General features: G+C 39.9%; 1 protein-coding gene across 1 annotated transcript; it reads left to right on the forward strand.

Moving 5' to 3' along the window:
• Positions 1-355: 355 nt before the first annotated feature.
• LOC109999962 (receptor-type tyrosine-protein phosphatase epsilon-like) lies at positions 356-26,778 on the forward strand. Its single transcript, XM_020655143.2, has 21 exons — positions 356-616; positions 8,557-8,791; positions 14,786-14,857; positions 15,687-15,783; positions 16,267-16,340; positions 16,787-16,923; positions 17,095-17,185; positions 17,358-17,434; positions 17,518-17,554; positions 17,658-17,755; positions 18,353-18,472; positions 19,501-19,664; positions 21,235-21,370; positions 21,558-21,707; positions 22,147-22,240; positions 22,609-22,685; positions 22,824-22,958; positions 23,190-23,315; positions 23,458-23,609; positions 24,632-24,767; positions 24,896-26,778. Exons 3-21 carry the CDS (start codon positions 14,791-14,793, stop codon positions 24,968-24,970), a joined length of 2,043 nt encoding a protein of 680 aa, XP_020510799.2. The 5' UTR covers positions 356-616; positions 8,557-8,791; positions 14,786-14,790; the 3' UTR covers positions 24,971-26,778.

Raw genomic sequence — 26,778 nt, forward strand, 5'->3', positions numbered from 1 at the left:
ACAGATTTGACGTAAAAAAAATAAAAAAAATAAAAAACTTTTAAAAAAAAACTACATTTTTGATAAGGTCAATGTTAAGTCGTCATTTGAAACCCCCAGAGGACCACTAGGGGAATGTCAAAGCGTAAAGCCTTTTTTATTTATTTATGTAGGCTATTGAACAAACGCCACATACGTAAATGTCAACCGTGAAAACTAACAAAGAAAAAAAAAACAGGAACAAACTGAGCCTCTTTACGCACTGTTATGCCCTTTTACCGTCCAGTGATGCAGGAATGTGAAGGATGCTGAGTGTCCACCTGATACACTGCTCTACGCCCGGGGGAGGAGGGGGGGGGGGGGGGGGGGGTCTCCACTCTCCACTTCGGCTGCCATAACACAATCCGCTCAGCTCGTGCATGCACGCAGGCGGGCAGGCATCCTCAGAGAGATCTGCCGGGTAGTCCATGATCATCAGGGGAATCTGAGCGCATTATCCGAGAGCTCCTTGTTGTTTCTGTGTTATTCTCCAAAGGACATTAACAAGAGGAAGGAGGTGGATCCGCGCAGGAGAGGACAGATATCGACACCATCAGCCGCTGCGCCGTGTGAGGCGAGGTCACCGCAAAGTAGCACGGTAAGATGCGGGGGAAAACAACAGCAAGAGAAAACCAGCCGGGCCACTTACCCATCTGTGTATTTATGCGTAAACAGCTGCTGATGGTCTGCCTACCTCATTTTGAATCCCACTCCCTGCATGCCGTGTGCTTTCGATGCGTAGTACTCCTCTTAATTCGCTTATAATTAGAAGAACTGCTGCGTTTCGCAAAAAATGCCACGACAAATCTCCAAGGGAGGAGGGGGGGGGGGGACGAATGCAAAGATGTGTCTGCTTCGTCTATGCAGCCATTCTTGAGCACAGACCAACATGGGCCACATACAGTAAATATGGGTTAGTGGAGCAAATCCATACGCCCTGCGACCACTAGGATGCTATGGGATCCTTCTAGCTGTATCCAATAACGCTTTATAAATGGACTCTTAACAGTGATCAGATCAATTTTGCGGCTTAAATCCCGATCAGATGATACAGGAAGGGGCATGTTGGGTATGCAGCATCCTCTCTGGTCTAGACAGAACACGCGTGGGGGCGAGTAGGCTCCATGTAGTATTCATGTAGACAGGCCTGTGAGCTGCATGCTAAACACTGGATGTTGCACAGGCTTGCAGCGATGAAGGTTGTTTGTAAAGAGTAACAACGTGACAGTCATTCTTCAAGCAACTTTCATTCAAACACAGATTTGTAGCTCTCAACATACTCTAGACATCTGCAAAATACACAGCAGTTGCTACATCATTTGCATTCATACAGTGTGTGTACCATTTTAACTAGGCACTGATAGCAAACCTCTTTAACTGATCATTACAGACTCTAATAATAATGTGAGAGTGACATAAGGCTTTGCTATAATTGCTTCAGTACATGGGAAAGTGGTGGAAAAAGCCATGTGTTCATACATGAATTATAAATGCCGACATAACCTCATTCACAATAACTTCACCTTCAGCTCTATTCTGATTAAATGGCCTAATAAAATCTGATGTTAATTATAGAATTACCTCAGACGCCACATCTGTGAGCTGAATGTTTGGCCACGTAACCCACATCTCTTTCTCCTGGGGAATGCACGAGCTATAGTTAGACCCATGCTAATGCAAAGTCTAATTTCCTCATGATGACTCCAGGTGAGAGTGACGCTCATCCACACTGGCCTGTTTCATACTGCTGTAGCTTATAGCTTAGCATGCTGCCCTGCATCAACCCTGACATCATGAATGCTGGACATTGATACAAACTACAGCCCGGGTAGAAAAACATGAGTCACTGTTGAGTCAACGTGAGCCACTTCCCTTGGTTCAAATGATATCCATCTGCTCGGGGGATAATTCTGAGGTTGCCATAGATGAGCTATCAGATGACGGTCATAAAACTTAATTCAGTGCTTCCTTGCGTCCATCAGGTAGGAGATCTTTTCAGTGTGACAGCTTTTCAAGTGAACTAAATAGATTCTATGTAGTATCTTTAATTTATTTCCCATCACAGAGTTTTGTTTTGAAACAGTTTAGTGTCAGCTTTGCATAGTCACATCCACTTTGTGACTATAAAACTATGTTGTTTAGAGGTTTTTTAAACAGATTAAGTTGTTTTAAAGAGTAAATGCTTCGTGCTAAACCCAGAGATTTACATTTTATACAATGTTGGAAAGCAATTCTTTAATCGTCACTGATTTAAATATCATCTTGATTGCTCCATTACATCGTGGCTGGCACGTACAATAACATGTGGGCTAACTAAAACTTGACACATTTTTCATTAGGTGACTGGATAATTACCCTTTCCTGATTCGCTGATCTTTATTGTCAGACTTTTGTCACTGCTGCCTTCTTCTTGAGCTGTTTGTTGTCCTTTCTGCTGCAGTGGTTCTTGATTTAAAAACACTCTGACTGTCCCTGCAGTGTTGATTATAACAGAGCAGGTAGGATGGAAATGACTGTATTTGTCGTTTTACTGGATGTAGGCCAGCCTGGTCGGGGATGTTTAACTCTTTTTGTAAAGTTATTTTTTGACCTTTTTTGCAGCTGAAGAGAGACAGGGAATGTTGGGATGAAAGAGCCGGGGGGAAGACATGCAGCAAAGGGCCGAGTTTGGATTTGAACCTACGGCCGCTGCGATGATGACTAAAGCCTCCGTACATGGGGCATGTGAGATAAAGCTAGGGTATCATGGATGTTTAACTCTGTTACAGCCTCCAGATATGTCCACTGCACCATCACAGCCCAGTTTGAAGAGTCACTTTTGCACATTTTGACTGGAGGCTAGCTTTCAGTTATATTGATTATATTAACACATCATGTGTGTTTGAAGCTCAGCTTCTTGCCATGTCAGCTTGCTAGGTCGGTGTTTCATAAGTAAACCATGACTTGCGGCGTAACTTGCTCTGAGGAGAAGAAGTTCTTGAGTTCTCGGGGGGTAAGGGAAGATAACAGAGTGTTCATTTTGTATGAGGGCTGCAGCATCTAAACTCAAGGAGCTGCGTGAGTAAACACTTTACACTGAACGACAGAAAGCAGCATTCACAAACAGGTCAGACTGAAGCAACAAGACTGTTCAATCCTTCGCCACTAACACGTTTTGATATGTTCTGATATTATTTCTTCCTTTCCAGCACCAATTCTGGTACCTGGTAGAGGTTTGCTAATCAGTCACTCCCTGCTAAGTGCTAAGGCTAGCTATTTAACTCAGTAGAATGCCAAATAGAGCAACAAGAAATTCAGTCAGTCTCACAGATGACTGGAGTAGATCCAGAATTACGTACTAATTCATATGTTGACTTTGAATCCATGGATTAATGAATCTAGAATCGTTTTGAATCAAAAATTGATTCTGAATTGAATCATTACCCCCAAGAATCGAAATTGAATCGAGTCGTGAGACACCCAAAGATGCCAACCCTAGTACCTAGACATGCATATTGTCCAAAACGAAGTACCCCAACGATACAGAGAAGATAAAGTAGATCTTCATTTTTACATGTCCATTTTTTCCCATCAACCCTCCCTGGATCTGATATTCATTGCTACTTGGTAATTGGCTAGCTAGGGTTAAACATCTTGTCAAATATATTTAAAAAAAAATGCATACAGAGAATGCCATAAAGCCCTTTTTTCTAGTTTGAGTTTCAAATCAATTTTTAATCACAATAAAAAAAAAAAGAATAAATCCAGGAATATATAAACATATGGGATCCGCAAAGCAGAAGATTTATTCTGGGCTTACAAATGATAGCATGAGATCAACGCATAGACTAATATACTCCCTGATATTGATTTAGGATGCATCAGAAGCTATTTCTAGTTCTAGTATTAGTATCTGAGCATCTTCAACTGTGTAAAAGTCACATATTTAAGAATGTGAGGTTTAGGATAGAGATGATCTAGCACTGTTTGCTGCAGTTTGATCTCATTCTCACTGGACTCCAGTGAGAGAAACACACTTCCTTCCCCCTTGTGCAGTAGAATGAGTGCTGAAGCTGTAATTGCCTTGATTATTATCTCTTGTCCCTGGTTTCACCTTTACTGTGGCCCAGAAGTGTCATTTCCAGAGTCCTCAGACTTGAGGCTGGAGATTACTCTGCTCATCTCCTGATATGAAGGCGTTAAAATAATATTCCTCGGCTATTTCCCTCGGCGATGACCACTTATTTCATGGCATGAAGGTTCTGACACGCTCAGTAGACCAGTCAGTGTGGGTTCAGGACTCGTGAGTACAGAGTTATAGCCTCTATGAAGTCTTAAAGTGAACACTCAGAAAGTCCTCTTCATTGATTTAAGAAGACACCATTGTCGAACCTTTTAGGCATTGTATTGTCTTCATCTTCTGCTTATAAAATCCACATTTTGTCTTGTTTTCCAGAGAATTTCTCTGCATGAACCATCACAGATCAAATAGAATCAAGACATACAGATACTCGGCACGCCTGAGCCCATGTGAAACCAGATTTTCCAACCTGACTTGCATAATTCAGTCCCAGTTTGCTCACCAAATAAAGCATCATGAATGTAGGTTATCCTGCATGCATCTGTGCCAGTAGTTCACTCCATTTCATATGAAACAGCACATTTTTCATCTCAGGAAACCGTGTGCTTCTTTGGTTAAGAGTCCCATCAATATTGGATTCATGCAGCAGGAAGTTGGCATGTGAATAGCATGAATAGCTAGCTTCAGCTTCATTGAATTCATTAGATTTGAGGAGTATGCATGTCGCACCAATTCGTGCAAATATTTGAAAAATATTTTTTAAATTCTCATCAAAGGATTTAACGTTATCTCATAGCAATGCTTAGCTACAGTAATCAGTGTTGTCTGTTGTCTTATGAATTAATGAGTGAAGCACAGAGCGCTGGGTGATGACTGCACTCCCATCAATCTTTAATGGCCTGCATGATTCTGCTCTTAGTCAATGGACAGAGCGGCACAGGAAGGAAGCGCTTGTGCCTTCAGTAATCGCATGTCATGAGGATCTTTCCATCTTCTGTGGGCTCAATGTGCAGGACTGAGTGTATGAAGATGGTCTCATTAAATACCTCCAAAGAGTTAAATTAATACACTACATTATGAATGCAAATTGATCTGGATGAATATTTTATACGTTTTATCCTTTAAACCTTAGAGACAAATTGAAAGTAGTTTGAGAGAGAATCGTATGCTTCTTTTCCCCTAAAGAATATTTACATTGATACTTAATACAAATATATACATTTACAAAACCTACAGTAAACTCTGCGGGCTGCACAAAGAACACAACTTGTATTCAAAACCCATTCCTTCTTCCCCCTTCTATCCCATTTACCAGCCGGAGTTTCATTCTGCTTTAGTTTAATACTTTAACTCAGGAGTAAAAATCAGGCGTGTGCTGGAAGTCAGGTTTGTATTTAGGTATGAAAGATCGATAAGAAACAGGTGAAACATTTAAAATAATAAGTAGGAAAGTGAAAACAGGGTTGGAGGGGGGTGAATAAAACTAAACAAGAATAATAACTTATTTGCATCATATTTGGATTTAGAACTATTATAGTATATTGCAATTGCAAAAAGCTGCAGTTCCATTTAGCTCAGAACTCTGATCTTGGAGGGGATGACGTACCACCAGAGTTAACAAGTTGCAAGGCGAACAAGCAACATGGACGACTCCAGGAGTACATACTGTATGTTTTGTTAGCCCCTACCTGACGATAACAACACTCTACGAGATAGTTTGCATGCGGAAATAACATGACAACATGTCTACTGATGGAACTTAAAGGATTCTTTCGGTGTGATTGATTTAACTACACAAAAAGAATCACAATAGTTACAGCTTAAACTTTACTGTTAATGCATGTAGCAGCCATGTTGGATCAAATGGAACACACCTTTCGCTCATGTCATTTCCTCAGTGTTGCACTTTACCTTTCTATCTATGATTAACATCTCTATTTCCCTGCTTGGTTGCCAATGTTTTCTCAAACCTACTTAATAAGAATGAGCAGTGAGAAATGTGCTCACATCCGCTCAGGAACATTTCCTCCAGTGATTCATCTTTGATTGACACATCCAGGAACAAGATTAACGTTTAGCCAGCCAAAGGTCAAAGTCACATGACCTGTGTAGTAACTGTCTTTTTTCCCATTATATGTTTTTTTCTTGACCTTCTTCATGTCATCTATTCATTCATCAGTTCCACATATAGAGTATAGCAGAGTGAGTTTTTATTATGATTCTGTTTAAATAGAAAAATATACTTCCTATACTACCTTACAGGAAGACTTCATGACTCTACACATCATCTAACAGCATTACAGCACACAGCCAGTGGCAGCAGTTGTATATTGATTGTCTGTGGTTCAGCGGGAGCCCTGCCTGAGAAAATTACAGAAATTACATCTTTTTGGTCATCGTCTCTCATGGGTGTGGAGTTTGAAATACATGGGTGTTAACCTCGCAGACGTTCTGTGAAAGAGTTACATTAGAGTAGGTGGTGGAACTGCTGTCTTCAGTACTTAACCTATACTACAGCAGGACATGTCTGCTGCTGCTGTATTGATTTCTTGTGCTAAATAAAGTATAACAGATGCACTGATGGTAAAAAAAATAAAATAAAATACATAATGCTGATGGGGCGCTGATAGCCTAGTGGTTATGTCGCGCGCTCCATGCATTGAGGCTGTGATCCTTATCGCAGCGGCTGTGAGTTCGATTCCAGCCTTTGCCCTTTGCAGCATGTCATCCCCTACTCTCTATTCCAAACACTTCCTGTCTCTCTTCAACTGTCCTATCTAATAAAGGCAAAAATCCCCCAAAAATATAACTATAAAAAAATAATGGGATATTAATGACAGGCGATATATGGAGCAGTAAACTGTCTTAAATATTATGTCAAGATTTGAAACTCCCCACTAGTAGGTAGATCAAAATTAAGAAATTACATTTCCTTAAGAATAGATGTATCTAATTTAAGGCCTTAAATCACACTACAGAATCGTATGTAGCTTTATTGCTAAGTGGAACATATTTTGAATTTGTTTACTGTAGCGGTAAATAGATATTTTTTAAATTTTAGTGGTAAAAAAAACAACATACATTCATAAAAATGTATGTCATTGAGGGATTAGAAAGCTCAACTGTGGCTTGTTATGTGTAAGAAAGACAACTGGATTTTAATAAAAGCGAATAAAATACCACATGTCTTGAAATCTGTACTAAGGGAAGCATATGGAAACATTAATAAGGATCCATCAAGCCTTTTAGGAGACATAAACCAAGTTAATTATTTTGTGTTGGCTAAAATCATGATTTGTTTACAGTCACAAAGCAGCAGTTTAACAATGGTAACACATCCACATATTAAAGATTGGCCATCATGTCTGGCGCGTGCTGTTTTTTTCCACTGTCCTTTATTCCAAAATGAAAAGAAAAAATGTTTCCCAAAAGTCCCTCTATGGAGGTGCAACACTACACTGCATTCTAAAGCTGCACTTCCTAAGAGCCTTTTAAACAGGCTTACAGTTCTGGGGGTTATAAGGGGTGCTTTTAATGGCAAACATGTTTATGTTCAGATGCCAGAGACTTTGCATCATTTGGAAAAGTTGAGCATGAGCTCGTACAGCAGCGCGGCGGGGGAAGGAGAGGTGTTTTCCATACCTTGTTCATTCATTCTCCTCAGACTGAGTGGGCTCGTCCAGCTGGGTCATGGTGACTAACGCACCTCTTCTTCTCTGCTCTCTGCTCGGCTGCGTCACAGCAGCCAAGAGTTTACAATATGGCTTTGTGTGTCACACCTGTGGGCAGGGGGACTCTGAGAGTAGGCGTGAGGGGGCAGAGGAGGCATGCTTTCTTTTTTCAGACTCAGACAAGGAAAAAGAAAAACATCACAACTAAGTCTCTGTGTGAACATTGAAGAATTACTCCCAGTCATTCTCTCAGATATATTTGAGGCTGTGTTTAATTAAGCAATGCTGTTTGTTAAACAGCCTTCTCTTGATTACTTCCATTACATTTGAAAGTGAGTCTTACAGTCATGATGTTGGAAACAAGTATGCAAACTTCTCATGTGTGGGAAGACTGATTCAGATACTGATTGCTATGGAATTAGTTCTGGATGACTGCAAATAAATAGCTTGATAATGTTTTTATCCTGCAGCAGTAAGTCCTGTAAGATGAAACGAATGAGTCGTTTTTTTTCTTCTGCAGACGAGCATTAAAACAGTATGCAAACATGTGGCGTGCACTGAAACAGTCTTTCCATGTCAGCACACACTCTAACAGTTAATTAAATGCAGGAGTCATTCCCTCAGACATATTGTGCACAGATGCAAACTCCCCCTCATTACTCCTCTCTTTTGTGTATTCATGCATTTCGAGGGTGTATTTGAGTGAGCACTGCGTCGCAGAGAATCTGCTGATCTGTTACGGTTTAATCATGTAATATGTACAAAAGCTTTTGATTTGTTTCAACTAACTATGGCTTTATTTTCTAGGTTTCCGCCTTCCCCTCTGACTTGATTCCAGCCCAAAGCCCTCTGGCACCGTCGACCTTTGCCACCTCTGCATCCAGTATGGTTATCGATAACAGAGAGAGGATGTGAGTAGGAGAAGCGCCGAGGGTGGAAAAAACCCCCAAATAAGTCACTCAGAGGCAGGAAGTGGGTCCACATGACTGCTATGGCCTGACAGGCCAACGGATACCAGATCACACCGGCTTTGCTTGGAAGTGTAAGTCTTTTATCAACCCCTCTGGCGGTCAATTCTCTTTCAGGGAATCAATTCAAACTCAATCAATTAAACGGAAATAATTAAATATTAACAGTGTTTCCTTTCTAGATGTCACTAAACTGATTATATAGATGCATTTGTCTGACCTTAGCTATGCAGAGAACAGTGATTTACATGTTAAAAGGACTTAGAAGGTGAGATAAAAATAGGAGCATTCCTTGTGTAGGAGGAGATGTTTAAAACCTGTGTTTTTGTAAAAGGTATTTGTTGAAAAGCCTCCCTCATATGTGAAATACAACAAACAGCAGAGACTTACCACAGACTGTACAGCTCCATCTTTTTTACTTCCCCCGTGTGCCGAGGATGTCTACCATTATGGCTGTTATCTCTGAACCCAGAATCTAGACATTTATCTCCTGCAGCTCCTCTCCTCCTCTCCTCCTCTCTCCTCGTTTCTCATCTTGTCTCCTCTCTCATCTCTCCTCTCCTCTCTGCTGCCACACTTTACTGACATGTGTTTGTGCTCTCGTTCCATCCTTTTTTTTCCCCTGGCACTTGAGAAATGGAAGTGGTGGCTGTTTCTGGTTTTTCTGTTCTTTTTATCTTCTCCGCCTTTGTTTAGTCTCTCTCTCTCTCTCTCTCTCAAAGGAGAGGTTTCTTTATCTTTGTGTCTACAACGCATGCCATCCATTCTGTGCCAAGCTCCAAAATGTGGATCTGTCTTTGAGGCGGTATTGATCTGGGAAGAAACTGAGACATGATTGGAAACAGCTATCTATTTGATATATGTTGTTGTTGTTTGAGAAACCTCTATAAACCAGAACATTCTTTACCTTTGTTATAAAGCCAGTTACCAGCCGACAGTACAAAAGGCGTCCATGATTTATCTGTAGTTATCATGTCTCATGCGTGTTTAGAAATTAGCAATCATGAAGCAATATGGCTCCCACTGTTCCAATCAAAAAAACATAGAGAAATAGGCATTGAATCTTGGAATGCCTTCTGCAGAGTGTAACTGATGAAACATGGTGAGGCGTGCAACTGAACCTTGCTAATGAAAATGAAAAGATAGAAGTGTAGATACCTTGTTGTCAAGCTTAAAAGGGATGGTAGGAGAAGCTTGCATCACATGTATGTGTCTTTACAAGCCTGCATACCATCATGTATTAATCTCTTAATAGTGCATACAGTGAATGATTTGTAAGAGATCTTTACGTAGCGCTAAGAGGTGATAGTATAATGCCTCAAGTAACTCTGAACACATTTTTGCACAAACAGTTTTTCTCAGCCTGTGTATTTTTGGGTCTTAAATTCAGCTGCTTCTTTTTTGGTTTTGGCACAGAGCAATCTCCCTGCAGGTCACATCTGTGATTTTCAATCTGTCAGGATTCTTTCATTCGGCTCAAAAAGAAACTTCTCTCACCTGGATTAGTCCAGATTTTTATGTCTGGTTGGAAAGGGATTAAACATCCGCTTCCCGTGCACAGTTTGGTATAAATTAATGATAAAGATGAGTGAACAGGCTGCGGCGCTGGCAAGAGAAAAAGAGACATTTCTGTGGTGGGTGTTTCTATTTCTCTGAGTCTTCCTCTCAGATTTTCATGTGAGAGCGAAGGTGAGGGAGATGTTTAACTGAAGCAGAACAGATTCATTTTATGCTGCTGTGACTCTACGGTTTTTCAGAGACATGCACTTTATATCACCATTTTATTTTACTCAGGGTTTTTAAGCATGTAGTAGGCTTACATGCAACGCACAATCATGTAAACATGCTCAATTCTATCTCGACTCACAAACACAAAAGCAGAGTTGATCAGTGTTTAATTATGCATGTTTGTGCACAAAGTATTAACATTACCCTCAAGGGTCAAACAACATGTGATGCGTTCTGAACTTAGCCTTGCATCATGCACGGATGGTATGGTTTGCTCCCACTCTCCCATATTAAGTGAAGCAGAATAATGTAATTCTCTGGTAACAATTATGTCAAGCAGGTGCAGGAGGTTGATTCCGCTGTTTCATTTATCAGACAGAAAAGCAGGGATCTGGAAATATGGAAGCAAACACTGGTTGGTATGGCAGGTTTATTATACCAAAGAGTTTTCCTTGTTAAAAATGGGTTTTTACACTGGATTGACTTTCATTGGGTCTGATGCTGTAATAAGCTAATTAAACTACTAATATACACCCACTGCCACCTCATTAGGTACACGTGTACCATCCAATGTGATCCAGGCTCTGCAGTTAGTTTTACGAAAAAGGCTTCTCATTTTTCTACCTTTTAATATGGCCCTAGTAATATTACAGCGAACGTTTCTTATTCATTCGATGGTGTTGAATTGGGGCGGCTGTGGCTCCGTGGGTAGAGACGTTTATCTCTCAACGGGAAGGTCAGGGTTTCGATCCCCAGCTCCTGCAGCCACATGACACTTAAGAAGAAGACACTTAACCCCAAATTGCTCATGCTGCTTTGTCAGCGGCGTGTGAATGGGATTAGTTACATCTGATGGTCTTTACATAGCAACCTCTGGTGTGTGAATGTGTGTTAAATAGGTGGGTGTGACCTGCAGTGTAAAAGCGCTTTGAGTAGTCAAAAGTCTAGAAAAGCGCCTTACAAGCTCAAATCAATTTACCAATTGTTGTGATTTTATTACATATCATTAAATGATTGAGTTATTCAAATTGACTCATAAAGTATTATAAGAGTTTATTTGGTTTCTGGTTGTCTGAATGTTAATAGGCCAGACAAAAAGAGTAAGAGACAAGTTGATGATGTAGTTACATTTATGCCTCTCTGACCATGTCAAATTCAATGAAAACCTAAAACAAAGTACAGTTGTGAGGATATTAATCATAATCAGTCTTAACAATTTCCATAAATCTAGAAATGTAGAATTGTTTAAGTTAATCACAGAAAGTTAAGTTAAAGTTTAAGCTTATACTTCTTCCCTCTTCTTTTCGGATATGTAAGTAAAGAAAGTATTTAAGAGCTTCTTTTGTATGATGTCGTTTATTGTTTGTACATATTTTTTTTTCTTTTTTTTTTTTAATTTACATGTCCGAAATAAACTTCAGCAAAAAACAAAAAACAAAGTTAGAGTCACAGTTCAAGTCCTGTCCTATCAGAGTCACCATGACTTTGCAGATTTTATCAAAGGACTTGCTTTTCTTAAAGGGACATACAGTGAGTGCCTTCAACCCATGAATAAACTTCTCTATAGTTACACGAGTAATGGTTGCAGTAGAGTTTTGACTTCTCCATGTCTTAAGATGCTTACTATTGCTTGCTTGAAGTCCCTCTGTTGGTCAGAGAGCCACACTGCAATACAAACTGAATCAACAGATAGACCATAATAAGCAATCATTTCCCTTCACTTCTTCTCAGCTGTAAAGGAAAAAATGCAATCTAGACCTCAGTAATAATTTTCCATTCAATAAAAGTACTTAAACTGACAGAGCATTGACATATTTTTTCATTTCTCTTCTGTTCTGTCATCTCCTGGCTATATGCTGTGAATATACTGTAGCTGCCAGGAGATGACAGATATGCAGTGGCCCTGTGCTGTGACCCGTACACACAGCATGCCTTGCAGCATAGAGCTGTAGGATGGCTCTGTGTGAGTGAATGTGACTTGCGCAGAGGGGTAGATTGGGAACAGGTGCCGACACTGTCAGCTTGTTAACACTGGGAAGAGAATTGGCTCCTTCAACAGAGTGTGGCACATATGCAACACATAGCCTTTGGCAGTGGGACGTATGTGCAGGCATTCATACATGCGATGCGAGAAAAGACAGTGTGTCTTTGTGTTGTGTGTACTTGTGTGCACACAGAATTCTGAGACATCAAATGCTTGTAAGCGTCATTTGATTTGTTTCTCTGATGATAACAAGCATGAAAAATAACATCATGAATTTGGACTGTGAACATTTAATAATGTCAGCATCCTGGGTGTTGTATTTCTACAGAGAGAGGCTATATAATGTGCAAAACACAGAGCCCCTAATTTGTTGTTCTTTCTAAGTTTTTACATTCATTTTGTTTTGACATTCACATTGTTAGCGCATTATTATTTTATGCTCCATTCTACAAAAGCTTTGGGAGATATAAACCCCCCCTAGTGTTATGTGCAAGGAATTCTCTCAAATATCACAAATTAGGCCCCTAGATGACCCATTTGTAGAAGATCTAAATTGACACGATGAATTATTCCATCCTGTCTTGTGGCCTCTCTAACGAGAAGGGGAGTCGATACAGAGGATAAATTAGGACACTCATTTCTGCTCCTTTCATTTATTCCATCAGAGCCATTTAGGCAGACTTGCCCCATTTGCCCAATTTATTCTGTGATTTCTTACCCTTTTATTTGGAGGACGTGGAGGAAAGAGGAGATAGATGTGATTTTGGAGAAATTGTAAGCTAAATTTAGGAGATAATAGGACACAAGGATAATGTGTCAGAATCTATTTAATTCTGCTTTATTTGAGGGGGTTGACTTATCATTCCCCCTTTTTTTTTTGGGAAAGACACTCTAGGAGCTCTGCCCCAAATAAATCACTAATAGCTGCCAGCATTAAAGTGAGAGGGAAGAGTGAGAATGTGGTTTAGAATAATATGATGGTTCACTGCAGAGGGAGGGAAAGAGAGACAGAGTGATGGAGGGAGAAAAGGGAGAAGCTGCAGTAGAAAAACAAACACCATCTGGCCTTGTTCAGAAAGCCAACAATATAACCTATATACATATGCTAATTTTCTAACAACACTCTAAACCTGATTAACAATTTAACTTTTTCTTTTCATTTGGAGAAAAAATGTTTATGGCCTTTTACCACATTTACACAGCCGCCATTTTTCTCTGAGATCTTTCCTAGGTTGGCAATGCCATTATGTCGTACTACTGTTTTCCATGCTAAAATGTAGTAAGTCAGACAAATCCTTCTTACTCTTTTTGGATTGACAAGCCTCTAAATAGAAATTTCCTTTGAAAATCTGAAGGGACACAAGGTTTACCTCAAGTTAAAACATCGTACAACCCATCAGCGACCAATTGATACAAGCTAACATTAGCATTCAGCCACTTCCTTGTTAGTATTTGAGAGGAAGCAGCGAATGCTAATATTACCTGTTGATAATGTTTCCCCCAAAGGCATATGATTCTAGCAAATGGCGTTAGCCTGGAAGGGATTGAATGCTAACATTTTGGTAATGTTACACCATATGTTAGGAAAGTCATACATTCCTAACTAGTGGTCAAGTTAGCTAGGGAGTGGTTGTACGTGAACATTAGCTTTTGTCCAAGGGAAGCTAGTGAGCTATCAAAACACGTTATTTATCTTGAAATATGGCTTGATGTCTCCTCATATTATCTTTCTCTGTTGTTGTTTTCAGTTTCTGGTCAGTGTGATAGCAGTGACGTGATTAAAAAAAACTCATGGGTATATAGCCATTAAAACTGCAATTTGGCCTCCTACCCTTAGCTTAGTGTCAGAAGAAATTTGCCACTTTCTGTATTTGGTCAATTGGATTATATACAAGAAAAATGTCAGAAAGTGTGCCTGCCCAATTGTAAGCATGCAGGCTTCACATCAAAGACAACACAGCAAACTGAGATGGCTTCTAACAAATAATAAAACAAGGTAAACTCCACTGCCAAATGTCCACAGGGGATGTGGTTACTGTCACCTGTGGGTTAGAGCCTCCTCTCTCGTTTGATGTCTGAATATCAGGTTATTTGATATGCTGCTGCTCTTTTAAGTCAGCCTGACAGGACAAGAGTGCAAGCAGATTTCCCATAAGGACTGTTACTGCTCGGCGGAGAGACAGACATGCCTCTCAAGGCTCATCAAAGCTGAGCTCTCCTCTCTGCTCTCTGTATGCTTCAACACGCTTCACATGTTTCATATTCATTTGGCGCCCTCTAGTGGAAGTGTGAGATATCACAGCGTTAAATCTGTTTTTCTGACCAGTTTTTCTTCTTTTTTTCCATCCATCTGCAGTGACAATGGTGTTATTTCTGGTTGGGATCTCTATTGCTGTGAATAATTCATCTCATGACAACCAGACTGCAGGTGAGTAATTACTTAAAAGAGAGACAGGGTCACTTTAAGAAAGTTTTCAAAGAAGAACATTTTTGACAAAGACAAAAAGTTGAGTGTGTTGATGTAAAGTAATTTAATTAAATGCAATCCGTTAATCACTATTTGTTTTGTATGACCTGCAATTTTAAGGATAAATTGCCAATATTAGCCCTGGTAGCAAAACAATAACAAAAAAAAGCAATAAACTTTATGACTATTACCGTCACACTCTAGCCTTTTCTCCAACTGAGGCACTATGAAAGTCATATACTCTTGCTTAAAAGGAACAGTGTAACATTTTGAAAAGCGTCTTGTATTGTGTAAGATTAACACATTTATTCCAAGGTCTGATCCGCCATTGAATAACGTTAAAGCCTGGAAGAGATGGTTAGCTTTGCAAAAAAGAAAGAACAGGTAGCCCGCCTGATTCTGTCCAATGTAAAAAATAATTACTTACCAGAACCTTGAAAGCTATTATCTTGACAACCCCTTTCTCTTGGTTTTTGTAAAAAAAAAAAAACACAAGAAAAATAACTAAATATTTAAAGATATGAAGTGTTTTGAGCTCTGCGCTTTGGATTGGATGTCAACTTTTTTTAACGTCCAGAGTCAAGCTACACATGTAGTTCCTTCCTCCTGTTTCTAATCTTTTGCTCAGCTAAGCTCACCAGCTAAGTGCATCTTCCTTATTTAATGAACAAATGGCAAGAAAAAAAATCAGTGTGTTTTCTTCGACAATTTTAAACTTTTCTTCTGAATGTGATTTTGTCACGATCTATGTTGGAATTTTAAAAACATGATCTCTGTGTTTTCTATCCAGAGCACCCCACCCATCAGGGTGCGCACGTGTTGCCCTCAACATTGATCATATCCCTGCTGCTTATCATCGTTGTCCTGCTGACCATCTACTGTCTGAGGTAAACAAACACATGACATTACAGGTTCAATAATTAATCTGTTAGCCTGTATTTGAGCCCATCTCTCCTTTCTTTCCTCGCTCTGTACCGTTTACCATGGATGTGAGTATGAGAGTGAATGTGTTGTCAGGTCAGGGCATCAGGGTGGGGGGTGGTTTGGAAATGGGCGGTGAGCACAGGCTTATGGGTAAACAGCTGCACCTTCGAGTAAGACTGCAGGTCAGGCCACAGACTCTCATTCACTGACCGGCCGGCTCAGATGTCCTCTGCCTAAAGACGACATGAGGAGGAACAGCTTTGTCTCTCTTAGATGGTTGATATTGGTTTTGGTATTTGTTGTTTGTCTACTTTATGTGCTTAACAGGCTCTACAATAGAGCTCAGGGTCGGCTCATGCCAACCCCCCCTTTTTAACACAGATTTCTGCCCTTTTCCCTTTCTGAGCATTTTCCTTTCTCTTCTTCTCTCTCTCTCTTTACTGTAGGTTCAAAAACCACAGGAAAGCTCTGGTTACCTCGGTCGATAAAAAGCTTCCAAATGGCTTCTTGGAGGAACAAGGTACCGTTGTGCTGGACTCAATAATACCACCAGTGCATGAAAATATAAAGCAGCCTTTCATTTTTTATGTCTTTTTTAGTTTAATTGCAGATTTACGGTCTTTATGGACAAGGAAAGTTTCACATTTTGAAGTCCGAGGTAGCTGGAAAAGGTTTTGGAAGGTCCTTAGCTTTTTCAAGCACATAGGGAGCCATATAAACCTTCACTTCAAGTAGAAAATAAATAAATAAAGGGAAACAGCAAAATTCTGAGTTGAGACAGTTTCATGCAGCAGCAGCAGCAGCCCCAATGTTTACGACTCAAGAAATCATTTTTGTCATGTACCCACAGAAGTAGGAAATCTTAATGGCCATGAGGCTTGTTTTTGCAGGTGCTATGAGAGCTTGTAATGTTCTCTATGGGGAAACGTTAGCAGTCTGACCACCATATATTCCCTTCAAACACAGGAGAGCAGACAGTGGTCCTCCTCCCTAGATCTCCCTCGCCATCCAAGAGGTACTTCCCCATCCCTCTGGACTCTCTGGAGGAGGAGTACCGGATACGCTCGGCAGACGATGGCAAGCTCTTCAGAGAGGAGTTCAATGTAAGCATGAGAATGTGTGTTGTGGATTCTGCTGTATATCTGACTAACATCTTTGTCCTGCAAGCAGACAACAAGTACAAAAAAACCCGGCAATAAAATGTTGTGTTTGTAGGCTTTGTACCTGTAGCTTTTTTTTTTTTATCTCATGAGGATTGGCTTCTTTCTTTATAGTCGCTGCCCTGTTACTACCACCACGGGTCCTTTGAGGAGGCGAGCAGAGAGCACAACAGAGAGAAAAACAGATACCCAAACATTTTACCATGTGAGTGAGGACCTTTATTCTGCAGCAGAAACATTGCAATGTAATTTTTCCACGTAGGAACGCTGCAGTTTTATTGATTTCTTAAATTTAAAAGGAAGGTGAAAGCTGAAATGGATCAAAAGAGCCTATAGTTAATTTACAAACGGTGACTTTTGTCTTTTCTTTTCCACAGATGATCATACGAGAGTGGTGTTAAATCATCTTGATGGACACCTGTGTTCAGACTACATCAATGCATCTTACATAGACGTGAGTCTTAATTGGATTTATGCTGTTAAAGATGATGTTTAAGGTAAATGCAGAGTTTCATTGATGCTGTTTGTCCCACACAGGGTTTTAAAGAGAAGGGTAAATTCATTGCAGCTCAAGGTAAATATAGCTCGGTTAAGTATTTATGAGTCACTTTATCAGGAGAGGTTAAGATGGTTTTTTTCTGCATTTTTGAACACTTTCCTTAACTGTTTCCCACAAGGCCCAAAGCTTGAGACAGTGGCCGACTTCTGGCGGATGGTCTGGGAACAGAAAACAGCGACTATAGTAATGCTGACGAATCTAAAAGAAAGGAAGGAGGTTCGTTTCTCTGCACCCTATTCTTTCTAATTAGCAACAGGGGTGAACTTTTCTCCAATCTATACCGCTCTAATGTGCCATTAGTGAAACCCTTTTGTATTCTCATGACCCAAAGTCATGGGCATAATTTATTTGACCCCCTTTACCCAACTGAGAATCTATACAGAGTGTCACCCAGCAGATTAGTTAGCATTGCATTAAATTTAGCCTCAAAGGGATGATCAATTGAGAGCTCAACAGCAGGTTTGATAGGGCAGAATGGAAGCATTGGGGATCAATGACAGAATAATTGTTGATAAGATCCTGAGAGGCTTCTTGATAATTAGTCTGAGAATCTCGTTAATGAGTTGAAACGTCACTGTGAACATCTTATTGACTGACAGCGAGTCGAACAAAGTCTCTGTGATTGCCTTTGAATTAGATTGTGAAATACACGCGTCAAATAGGCATTCCTACACGTACGCATACCATACACACAATGGATACGGGGTCTACATTCATTTCTTTTACACGATACAAGGATTAATTTATTTATTTTTTAAATCTGGCTCATATTTCATGACAAGTCATCACTTTTCTGTTTGAATCTCTCTCCAGGACAAATGTTTTCAGTACTGGCCGGAGAAAGGCTGCTGGATGTACGGGAATGTCAGGGTGGCCATGGAGGATTTCACTGTTCTGGTGGACTACACCATTAGAAAATTTTGTGTTCAATATGTAAGTAAAAAAAAATGCAGATCTACACATCAGAACATTAAATGATTAAATAATAATAAAGGCTCAATACAGGATGCATTTTAAAGCTATTTGTGTGTTTCATCGTGCTAAACACAAGGCCTGACTTACATCATGCACATTATTTATAATTAAGTTAAATGGAAACGAGATACAATATGCTTTTATGTAGACTTATACACACACAGTATTAACATTCTTTTTCATAATTGTTCTTAATATAGTTCTTTATTGCTATTAAAACAATATAATCATAACAGCCTGATTCTTATTAAAAATGCACAAGAAGAAAAAGCTGCATTGAGCTTGTGTATAAAAGTAATGTTTCCCAGGGGAGAATGGGACTGTTTAAGTTAATTGTGAGGTGATAGAAAATATCATAAATAAAAACAACAATACGAAAACACATTAAAGAACATTAAAGGATGTGTGCAATAATCACAGCGTGATATTTTGTGGGTGTATTTAATGTACGGTAAGCACTGTTTTAGAATGCGCTCATCTTCAGAGGTTCTCACACGTCGAGTACCCGTGTTTCTTTTTTCCTCTGCGTCTTTGACTGCCGACTTCTATCTCAGTGTACTGCAAAGCCTTCAGATTGCAAAATTCACTTTGTTCCCGCTCCATTTGAAGCCAGAGCGGTGCAGATATCCTCTCTGACTGTGTGAAAACTACGAGTGAGCTGAAGCTCTGCAGCACGAGCAGACAGACCGGCTGCTTTCGCATTCAGCTCTCTGAACGCAGAGCAACCGAGTGTTCAAGAGAGTGAAATGATGATCTCCTGAGAGAGCATTCATGAGATGTGAGAGTGTGACAGAGGAAAACCAGTACACATGTTTAATAATGATATTCTGTCACACATTTTGGTACAAATTGTTCTGTTAATTTGTGGTTTCTCTTCCTGAAGGTTACACTTTTTACTCAACTGTACTTTACAAAAATACAGACCAAACATCAGCTGATTGATATGTGTATGTAGAGAGAATATGATCTGTGTCTGTGCTCCACAGCAGGGCAGCGATGGTCCCCGGGCTCCCCGTCTGGTCACCCAGCTCCACTTCACCGGCTGGCCAGACTTCGGGGTGCCGTTCTCACCTATCGGCATGCTGAAATTCCTCAAGAAGGTCAAGGCTGTCAATCCATCCTACGCTGGACCCATTGTTGTGCACTGCAGGTAAAAAAAAAAAAAAAAAAGTACAGCATGATCGAAGCCAGGAGAGTGCATCTGAGAAAAGACATACCAAAATAGTAAGAGGTGATTGTAAGTCATTGTTCAGGATAAGAAAACACTTCTGAGAAAAAGTGAAATAAAATAGATGGAAAATGAAATATTCCTCACACTTTTTCAAACATAGAAATGATTTCACGTTTCTTCCTTTCTATACATTTAATTTCATCAAAATAAATCTCTATTGAGAGAGAGATAAAAAGAGCAAACATAAAAGGAAGATGTGTGGGGAATCTTCTCATTTGCTGACAAGATGATGTTTCCTGCCGTCACCTGCACCAGGATATAAGGACTGACAGTGCTGTGCTCAGGACATCCACGCTTGTATTAAATAAAAATGTGTTTGGGCACATCAGTATGAAAGAGTGTTAAAACACATGGTTGTCCCAGCGTCCTCTTCTACACTGCAAACGCTACAAATAAGCGTAATTACATAGTGTGACAAAATCTAGAGGATTTTTGAGTTAAATGAAAAGCAGAAACATTTCCATAATTGGAGAAATTACATATACATATATATATATAACAGTGCACTGCAAATACTCACAACCAAGTGGTGATTTTTCAGTGCACTGCTTCATATGTATTCAATTTCTCCAATTATGGAAAAGTTACTGCTTTCATTTATCCAAAGAAATCCTCCTTTCCATTACACAGATTTATTTAGCTGTATCCGTCCTTCCTTTCAGTTTTGTATTATTTCTCCGTGTCCTTGCTTTAATTTGTTACTAGCCATGAATTATGTATTTAACACAGAAAGCACGCTTTCCTTATTCACCCCATCCTCTCTCTTTACATCAAGGTACAGTTTCTTTAAATCATAATGATTCCAAGGAGCAGGATATTTTTCAAACCTCAAATATAGTAAACAGTATGTACATATACATTTGTAGACATATCCTAAAAGTATCAGAGGGATTGGTGTCCATGTGCCTGAAATGTAAATCCTGAGTTTCAGCAGAAGAGGTTACGATGAAAGTTTAGATATCATTTTATTTGATAACACTTAAAATGTCAGTCTCTTTACGATGTTAAAGACAGTAAAATGTGGCATGTGCATGTGTTTGTCCAGTAAATCACTGTAAGGCATCAACAAAGAAATCTGTAGCCGATTGTAGCGACTGCAGCAACAGGTGCTCGGGGAGAGGGACTGTTGTTCTTGAGTGGGGCCCATTGAAGAGGCTTCAACACCCCGCTGTGGAATCTCTGCTCTGTGCTCCCTGAGGTGCCGTCCGCTGAAATGACCCCTGTAAATCTATTAGGAGTGAGCTTGAGCACTTTTACACATGCTTGGGGGCTGTCCGCCAGTGACGTCTAAGTTAAGAACACAGAGACAGTATAGAAATATGTCAGAAAAATCCTCAAATCATGTCTGTTTTTTGTATTTTAAGTAAAAGCAAAAATTGTTTGTCTTCTACTTTGATTTTTCCCCCTAAGAGTTTTTATTTGGTTTTGTAGCCACACCTGGTTTTTGTCACTGAGAAGACCTTGTGTCATGTTGTTTGCGTTTCCACAGTGCCGGGGTTGGGAGGACTGGGACGTTCATTGTCATTGACAGCATGATCGACATGATGCACATGGAACAGAGGTTGGATGTCTTCGGCTTTGTGAGCAGAATACGAGAGCAGCGTTGTCAACTCATCCAGACAGATGTAAGTGTTGACCCCCTCTGACCTGATGTTCTTTGGACTGACAGCTTCACTCGCTGCTCTGGTCGGGGCATAAACAAGCTAGGACATGTAAAAACAACCTTGTCTGTGATGCAAAAAATGCGAGGGAATAGTTTGGCAAACTTTTTTTTTTTTTTAACATTTTTTCCGTCTGTGTCTTCCTTCTTAGATGCAGTACTCCTTCATCTACCAGGCTCTGTTGGAGTACTATCTGTATGGAGACACGGAGCTAGATGTGTGCTCTCTGGAGGGCCATCTGCAGAGGCTTCACAACACCAGGGCTCCCCACGACAGGCTGGGCCTGGAGGAGGAGTTCAGGGTAGGAAGAAAGAAGCTCGCTCTTGAACATTTTCAGTGTGTAATGAATCGTCCCCATCACCCTGCACCCTGCACGGGTGTGTTTTCATGGAAAAATTTGCCCAGGGTGCCACTCCTGGCAGTAGTAACATAAATAACAATGCTTTGGATCAACTAAAACGTTATAAAGCAGAACCATCTGCTGCACAGAATTTTTTTATGTAGCTTGCTGAAAATTTCTTATTTTTTACTGCAAAAAGTCCTAGAGTTCCTGAAAAGCAAATAGAAACCGGACTCTTCTCTACTTCATGCATTTTTCCTTTTTGCATTTCTAAAGGTCGTCTGTCTTTGAAGCAATCACTCAAAAAAAGTAAACCTGCTGAAAAGCCTTGTACTGCGCTGTCCTGATAAAAAACAAACTTTCTGATCAAACAATCCACTTGTGTTTCCCCCCGCATCAGAAGCTGACCAACGTGCGCATAATGAAGGAGAACATGAGAACCGGCAACCTTCCTGCCAACATGAAGAAGAACCGTGTGCTTCAGATCATTCCATGTAAGGACCGCTCGTATACCCTGAACAGTTTCATAATACATCACATCCTAGTAACATCAAACTCACACACTCGGTGTGGTTTTAAAGATGCCGTACACAGATATCTCGCTAATCAGCCCGTGTATCTGTGGGATCAATGACATTTCAAATCAGGCTTGTATCTTGGCTTAAAGTTACGGCTCTAGAGCAGGGGGGAAAAAAGAGTTCAACTATTTTACGATGAAAGCTGATATAGGCTCTGGCGTGTTTGGTCTTAATAACACAGCTAAAGTTTTACTTAGCTGTTTTTCTTTCCATCAACCTCTTCAAACTTTTATTTTATTAGGAATCACTTGCGGAAAGTTTCATTTCCCTTTTTTCTTTCGCAGATGATTTCAACCGAGTAATACTCTCAGTGAAAAGAGGACAGGAGTTCACTGACTACATCAATGCCTCCTTTATTGATGTAAGCACTCCCTCCTGAACCCCTGTATAGATTTCCCATAAAAGTATATATAAAGCTCATTGTTTCCTTTACAAACAATGCAAAATATTATGTTTGCCGCACTCTCAAGTGTTGTTTACCGGATGATCTGCCCTCCAGGGCTACAGGCAGAAGGACTATTTTATCGCAACCCAGGGCCCCCTGTCTCACTCAGTGGAGGACTTCTGGAGGATGGTGTGGGAGTGGAGGTGTCATTCAATCGTTATGCTCACCGAGCTCAAAGAGAGGGAGCAGGTACAGTATGCTGCTCTTGCAAAAGTACAGGCTGGAAAGTAGAGTTGCACTCAAAAAGAAAATTCCTTTTCATGCCGCTATTTTATTGTCTTATATTTCCTGACAGGCTGTGTGTGTATTTCATCGTTTAATGTTGTTTTTGTGGTGCACCTTGAAAATAAAACAACACAAAAGGGCAATAAATCAGTCAAATGAAGCCTAATGGCATTTCCATCTGACGTTTCCCAACAGGAGAAGTGTTTCCAGTATTGGCCATCAGAGGGCAGTGTTACCTTTGGAGACTATAGTGTGGAGTTGACTGGAAATTCACAGTGTGAAACCTTCACTCTGAAAGACATGGTGCTCACCTACAGACCAGTGCGTAACACTTTATTACAACAATTAAAAAGCAGTCAAATGCATATGCATTTTTTCCTGCAAGATTTTTAAACAATTCATGATTTAATTTACAGTTATTATCTGCCTGAAAATAACAAGAGTAAGCTCTCCATCTCACCAGGAAAAGAAGTCTCAACACGTCCGACACTTCCACTTCCACGGATGGCCTGAGATCGGAATTCCAGTCGAGGGAAGGGGGATGATTGACATTATTGCCGCTGTGCAGAGGCAGCAGCAGCAATCTGGAAACCGTCCCATAATTGTTCACTGCAGGTAAGGAACAACAGTTTATCAAATGTGTCACGTTATTCACGTCTTCAGATGAAAAATATGAACAATGGAAACATCCTTTTGTCCAGCCTTGCTTTTAGCACACCTTCTTTCACTTTCACTCTGCTTTGCCTACCTGATCACCAAAATCTCTGCGAGTGATATAGGAAGGAATTTCATTTTTTCTTATGTCTGTTACAATAAATTTTACATTTTGCCCTCAGTAGACCCGGTGTTCTCTGCCTAAACCACTTATGTGATCCCTTATAAAGACTTAGCTGTGAAAGCTTTGATCAGAACCTAGCTTCAGGTGAAGTGATTCTAAAGCAGCATGGCCCTGTGGGATTGATCCAATCCACTGATTCACAGTCAATTAAAACCTCTCAAAGTGAAATCTCCTCTGACTCCCACTATGATTAATCTGATAAGATGAGCTAACGACAGGAAATGGTGTCATCACTCTCTTCTATTCCTTCATCACCACTTGTCTAAGAAGGGCTTTTTAAAGCTTTTTCTCTGCCCATGGGAAATGGGGCTAACCCGCTGCAATCCCAAACGTCTCTCTACACTTCTCCGAATCGCACATCACTCTCGCTCTCGCTCCCCGTCTCTTCCTCTCTCTCTCTCTCTCTCTCTCCATCCCACCATCATTGTAAACATTGACTCAGTCAAACACTGAGCTTCCAAACTGATTAGTGTTAGCGTTTGGATTAGCCTCTCTTTAAGTGGGGATGATTATTAGCACTATTACACAAAGGTCACCTTTTCTCTTGCAAACTTATTTCACTTAAATGGAAAGAAAGGATGTGCTGCTTTGCAACTCATTACAGGAGTTTCATTGCAGCATTTTTCCAGAGAAGTGCTGAAAATGATCAAATTTTCTGCTTCCCAGCTGCATTTCCAAATTGTCTGTAGCTCTTCCAGTTCTGCAATAAATATCACGATTTCCGAAGGCCTTCCAGTGTGTGCATTATGTGATGTGCTTGCTGATGGAAATTGTATTTTTTTTCCCCCCCGTGTTTCAGTGCTGGTGCAGGTCGGACCGGCACCTTTATCGCCCTCAGTAACATTCTGGAGAGGGTGAAAGCTGAAGGCCTCCTGGACGTTTTTCAGACAGTCAAGAGTTTACGCATGCAGAGACCACACATGGTTCAGACTGTGGTAGGTGGAAAGGAGATCATATCAAAGCTGCTGTGCACAAACTGTCGGCTTATTCCCGTTAGTGTTGTTTGGAAACCATCCCTGCACACTTATACACTCTCACTCTTTTTCTTTTGTTTTCCTTCCAGGAGCAATACGACTTCTGCTACAGAGTGGTACAGGATTTTGTCGACATCTTCTCAGACTACGCCAATTTTAAATAACACAGACCGCTCTGTTTACTTGTGTCAAATGAACTTATGCATTTCTTGTCTGAATGTTATTTTCTAAAGCAAGCTCTTTTTACATTTTGCACATGATTACAGATCTTTAAAAAATGTTGTAACATACTGTAATATAAGGGAAAACATCTGTGCTCCAGGAGAGTCTGTCTCTATCAGGAAAGTGTGATCTTTGAGTATCCCACTGTAAAATATAGACATTATGGCTTTGTCGGGTTTTTGATCATGTAAAAAAAAAAAAAAGTTTCATGTTGCCAATGTAGAGCATTATGGGGGATAATAAAATATTTAAAAATCTTTATTCTAGCTTTATCTATATCATGTATATAATGTAATACATGTTGCTTACCATCACTTCCATGTTGTACAGTAAATGCATTGACTTTTATTTTTGCTTGAATTAGTCCCCGACCACAATGCCTTTAGTTTTGGTCTTGTATTTATGCTGCCCACTCAACATGTTTGATTGCTATGAGGAGAATATATTGTGTTTTATAAGTAGGTTAAATGATTAATGTGTAGTCTGACACGTGTTGATAATATGTATGATCTACTTGTGGCTCAAACTAAAAATCACAGAACTCAAGATACATTTCATTCTGCAATACGCTGCAAATGACTTCCCTTCTGTCTGTGAATAACTTAACAGCTGCTGCCTGTTGCAATTTCATTCAACTTCAACAACTTTTCTTCTGTTGCCTGTGGCAATATTACTGAGGAGATTGGCGCCTGACGCTGCAAAATGCAATTAGCCCACATTGGAACAGGCAGAGAATGATGTAGTACCACAGGAACCCAAATGTATTGTTCTTACACATGTTAAGCAGCCCAGCTTCACACCATGCTTTAAATAAATACCATTTTTATACACGCTAACTTTACACTTGCATGTTTGCATAACGTAGTGCCATACTGATTAGAAAGACTCTTCTAATCTTGACAAACTGGTCACCAAGTGACACAATTTTAATACAAAAAAGCCAGATGTTTATGTTGAATTTAATATAATATACACATTTTTTTAAGGATATTGTTTTTCCTGTTTGGAACATGTTTGTACAAACACCCTTTCCAATAATATAGGGTTAACATATGTACAACAATTTGAGTTTAAATAAGTGTAAGTGTGTAAAAGTGATTGGTGAGGAAAAAGGCAGAAATGCAAACGTTTTTTTGTTTTAATGAAAGAGTTGAATGAAAGTGTTGCAGTTGGACCTTGTTCATCCTGAGAAACTCAGATGAAAATGTTTGGAATTGTTATTTGATATCAAGAACCAGTGCTCAGCCAAAATATGAAATATGCATGTAAAAGCATACGGGCATATTTTGGCTGTGATAGTCTTAGTTTCATATTTAAACAAGGAAATTCAACATTGCTGCGAAATCAAAGCATATATTTTTGCAAGGCTTCTGCATATTTCTTTTTAGATCAGCAAGACTCGAGTTTGGGTGAAGAACTTTCTACTCTGTTTGTACTTCTATTATTACCAAGTCATAACAATTGGTTTATACATAACATGCTGATTGATTGATTCCTTTATTGTACATCAACTCTTGTGCTCATTGATTACACAAAGTGTCATGCATTGTTGACTCCATTTTAATGTGTTGTCATGCTGAAAGAAGAAGAATTAGGGGTGCTGACTTTGAGGCCTTTGCAGCTGATGTAAATGCACAAGCATCTTGTTTCAATGATGTTTCTGCCTTTTCAATCTGTACAGATCTGAACTGCTGTTTGTTTGCTAAAAGCTGATTCCAATAAATTATAGATGGAGAGAAATGTCACATTT

Source organism: Labrus bergylta, chromosome 10 (genome assembly GCF_963930695.1).
Source record: "Labrus bergylta chromosome 10, fLabBer1.1, whole genome shotgun sequence".
NCBI lineage: Eukaryota > Metazoa > Chordata > Actinopteri > Labriformes > Labridae > Labrus > Labrus bergylta.

Excerpts from the sequence above, each read along its gene's own strand:
- LOC109999962 (XM_020655143.2), top strand. The coding sequence starts at position 14,791 with ATGGTGTTATTTCTGGTTGGGATCTCTATTGCTGTGAATAATTCATCT. Across the intron at positions 17,186-17,357 it reads ATACCCAAACATTTTACCAT|ATGATCATACGAGAGTGGTG; the intron begins GTGAGTGAGGAC and ends TCTTTTCCACAG. Across the intron at positions 23,316-23,457 it reads TGGTGCTCACCTACAGACCA|GAAAAGAAGTCTCAACACGT; the intron begins GTGCGTAACACT and ends CCATCTCACCAG.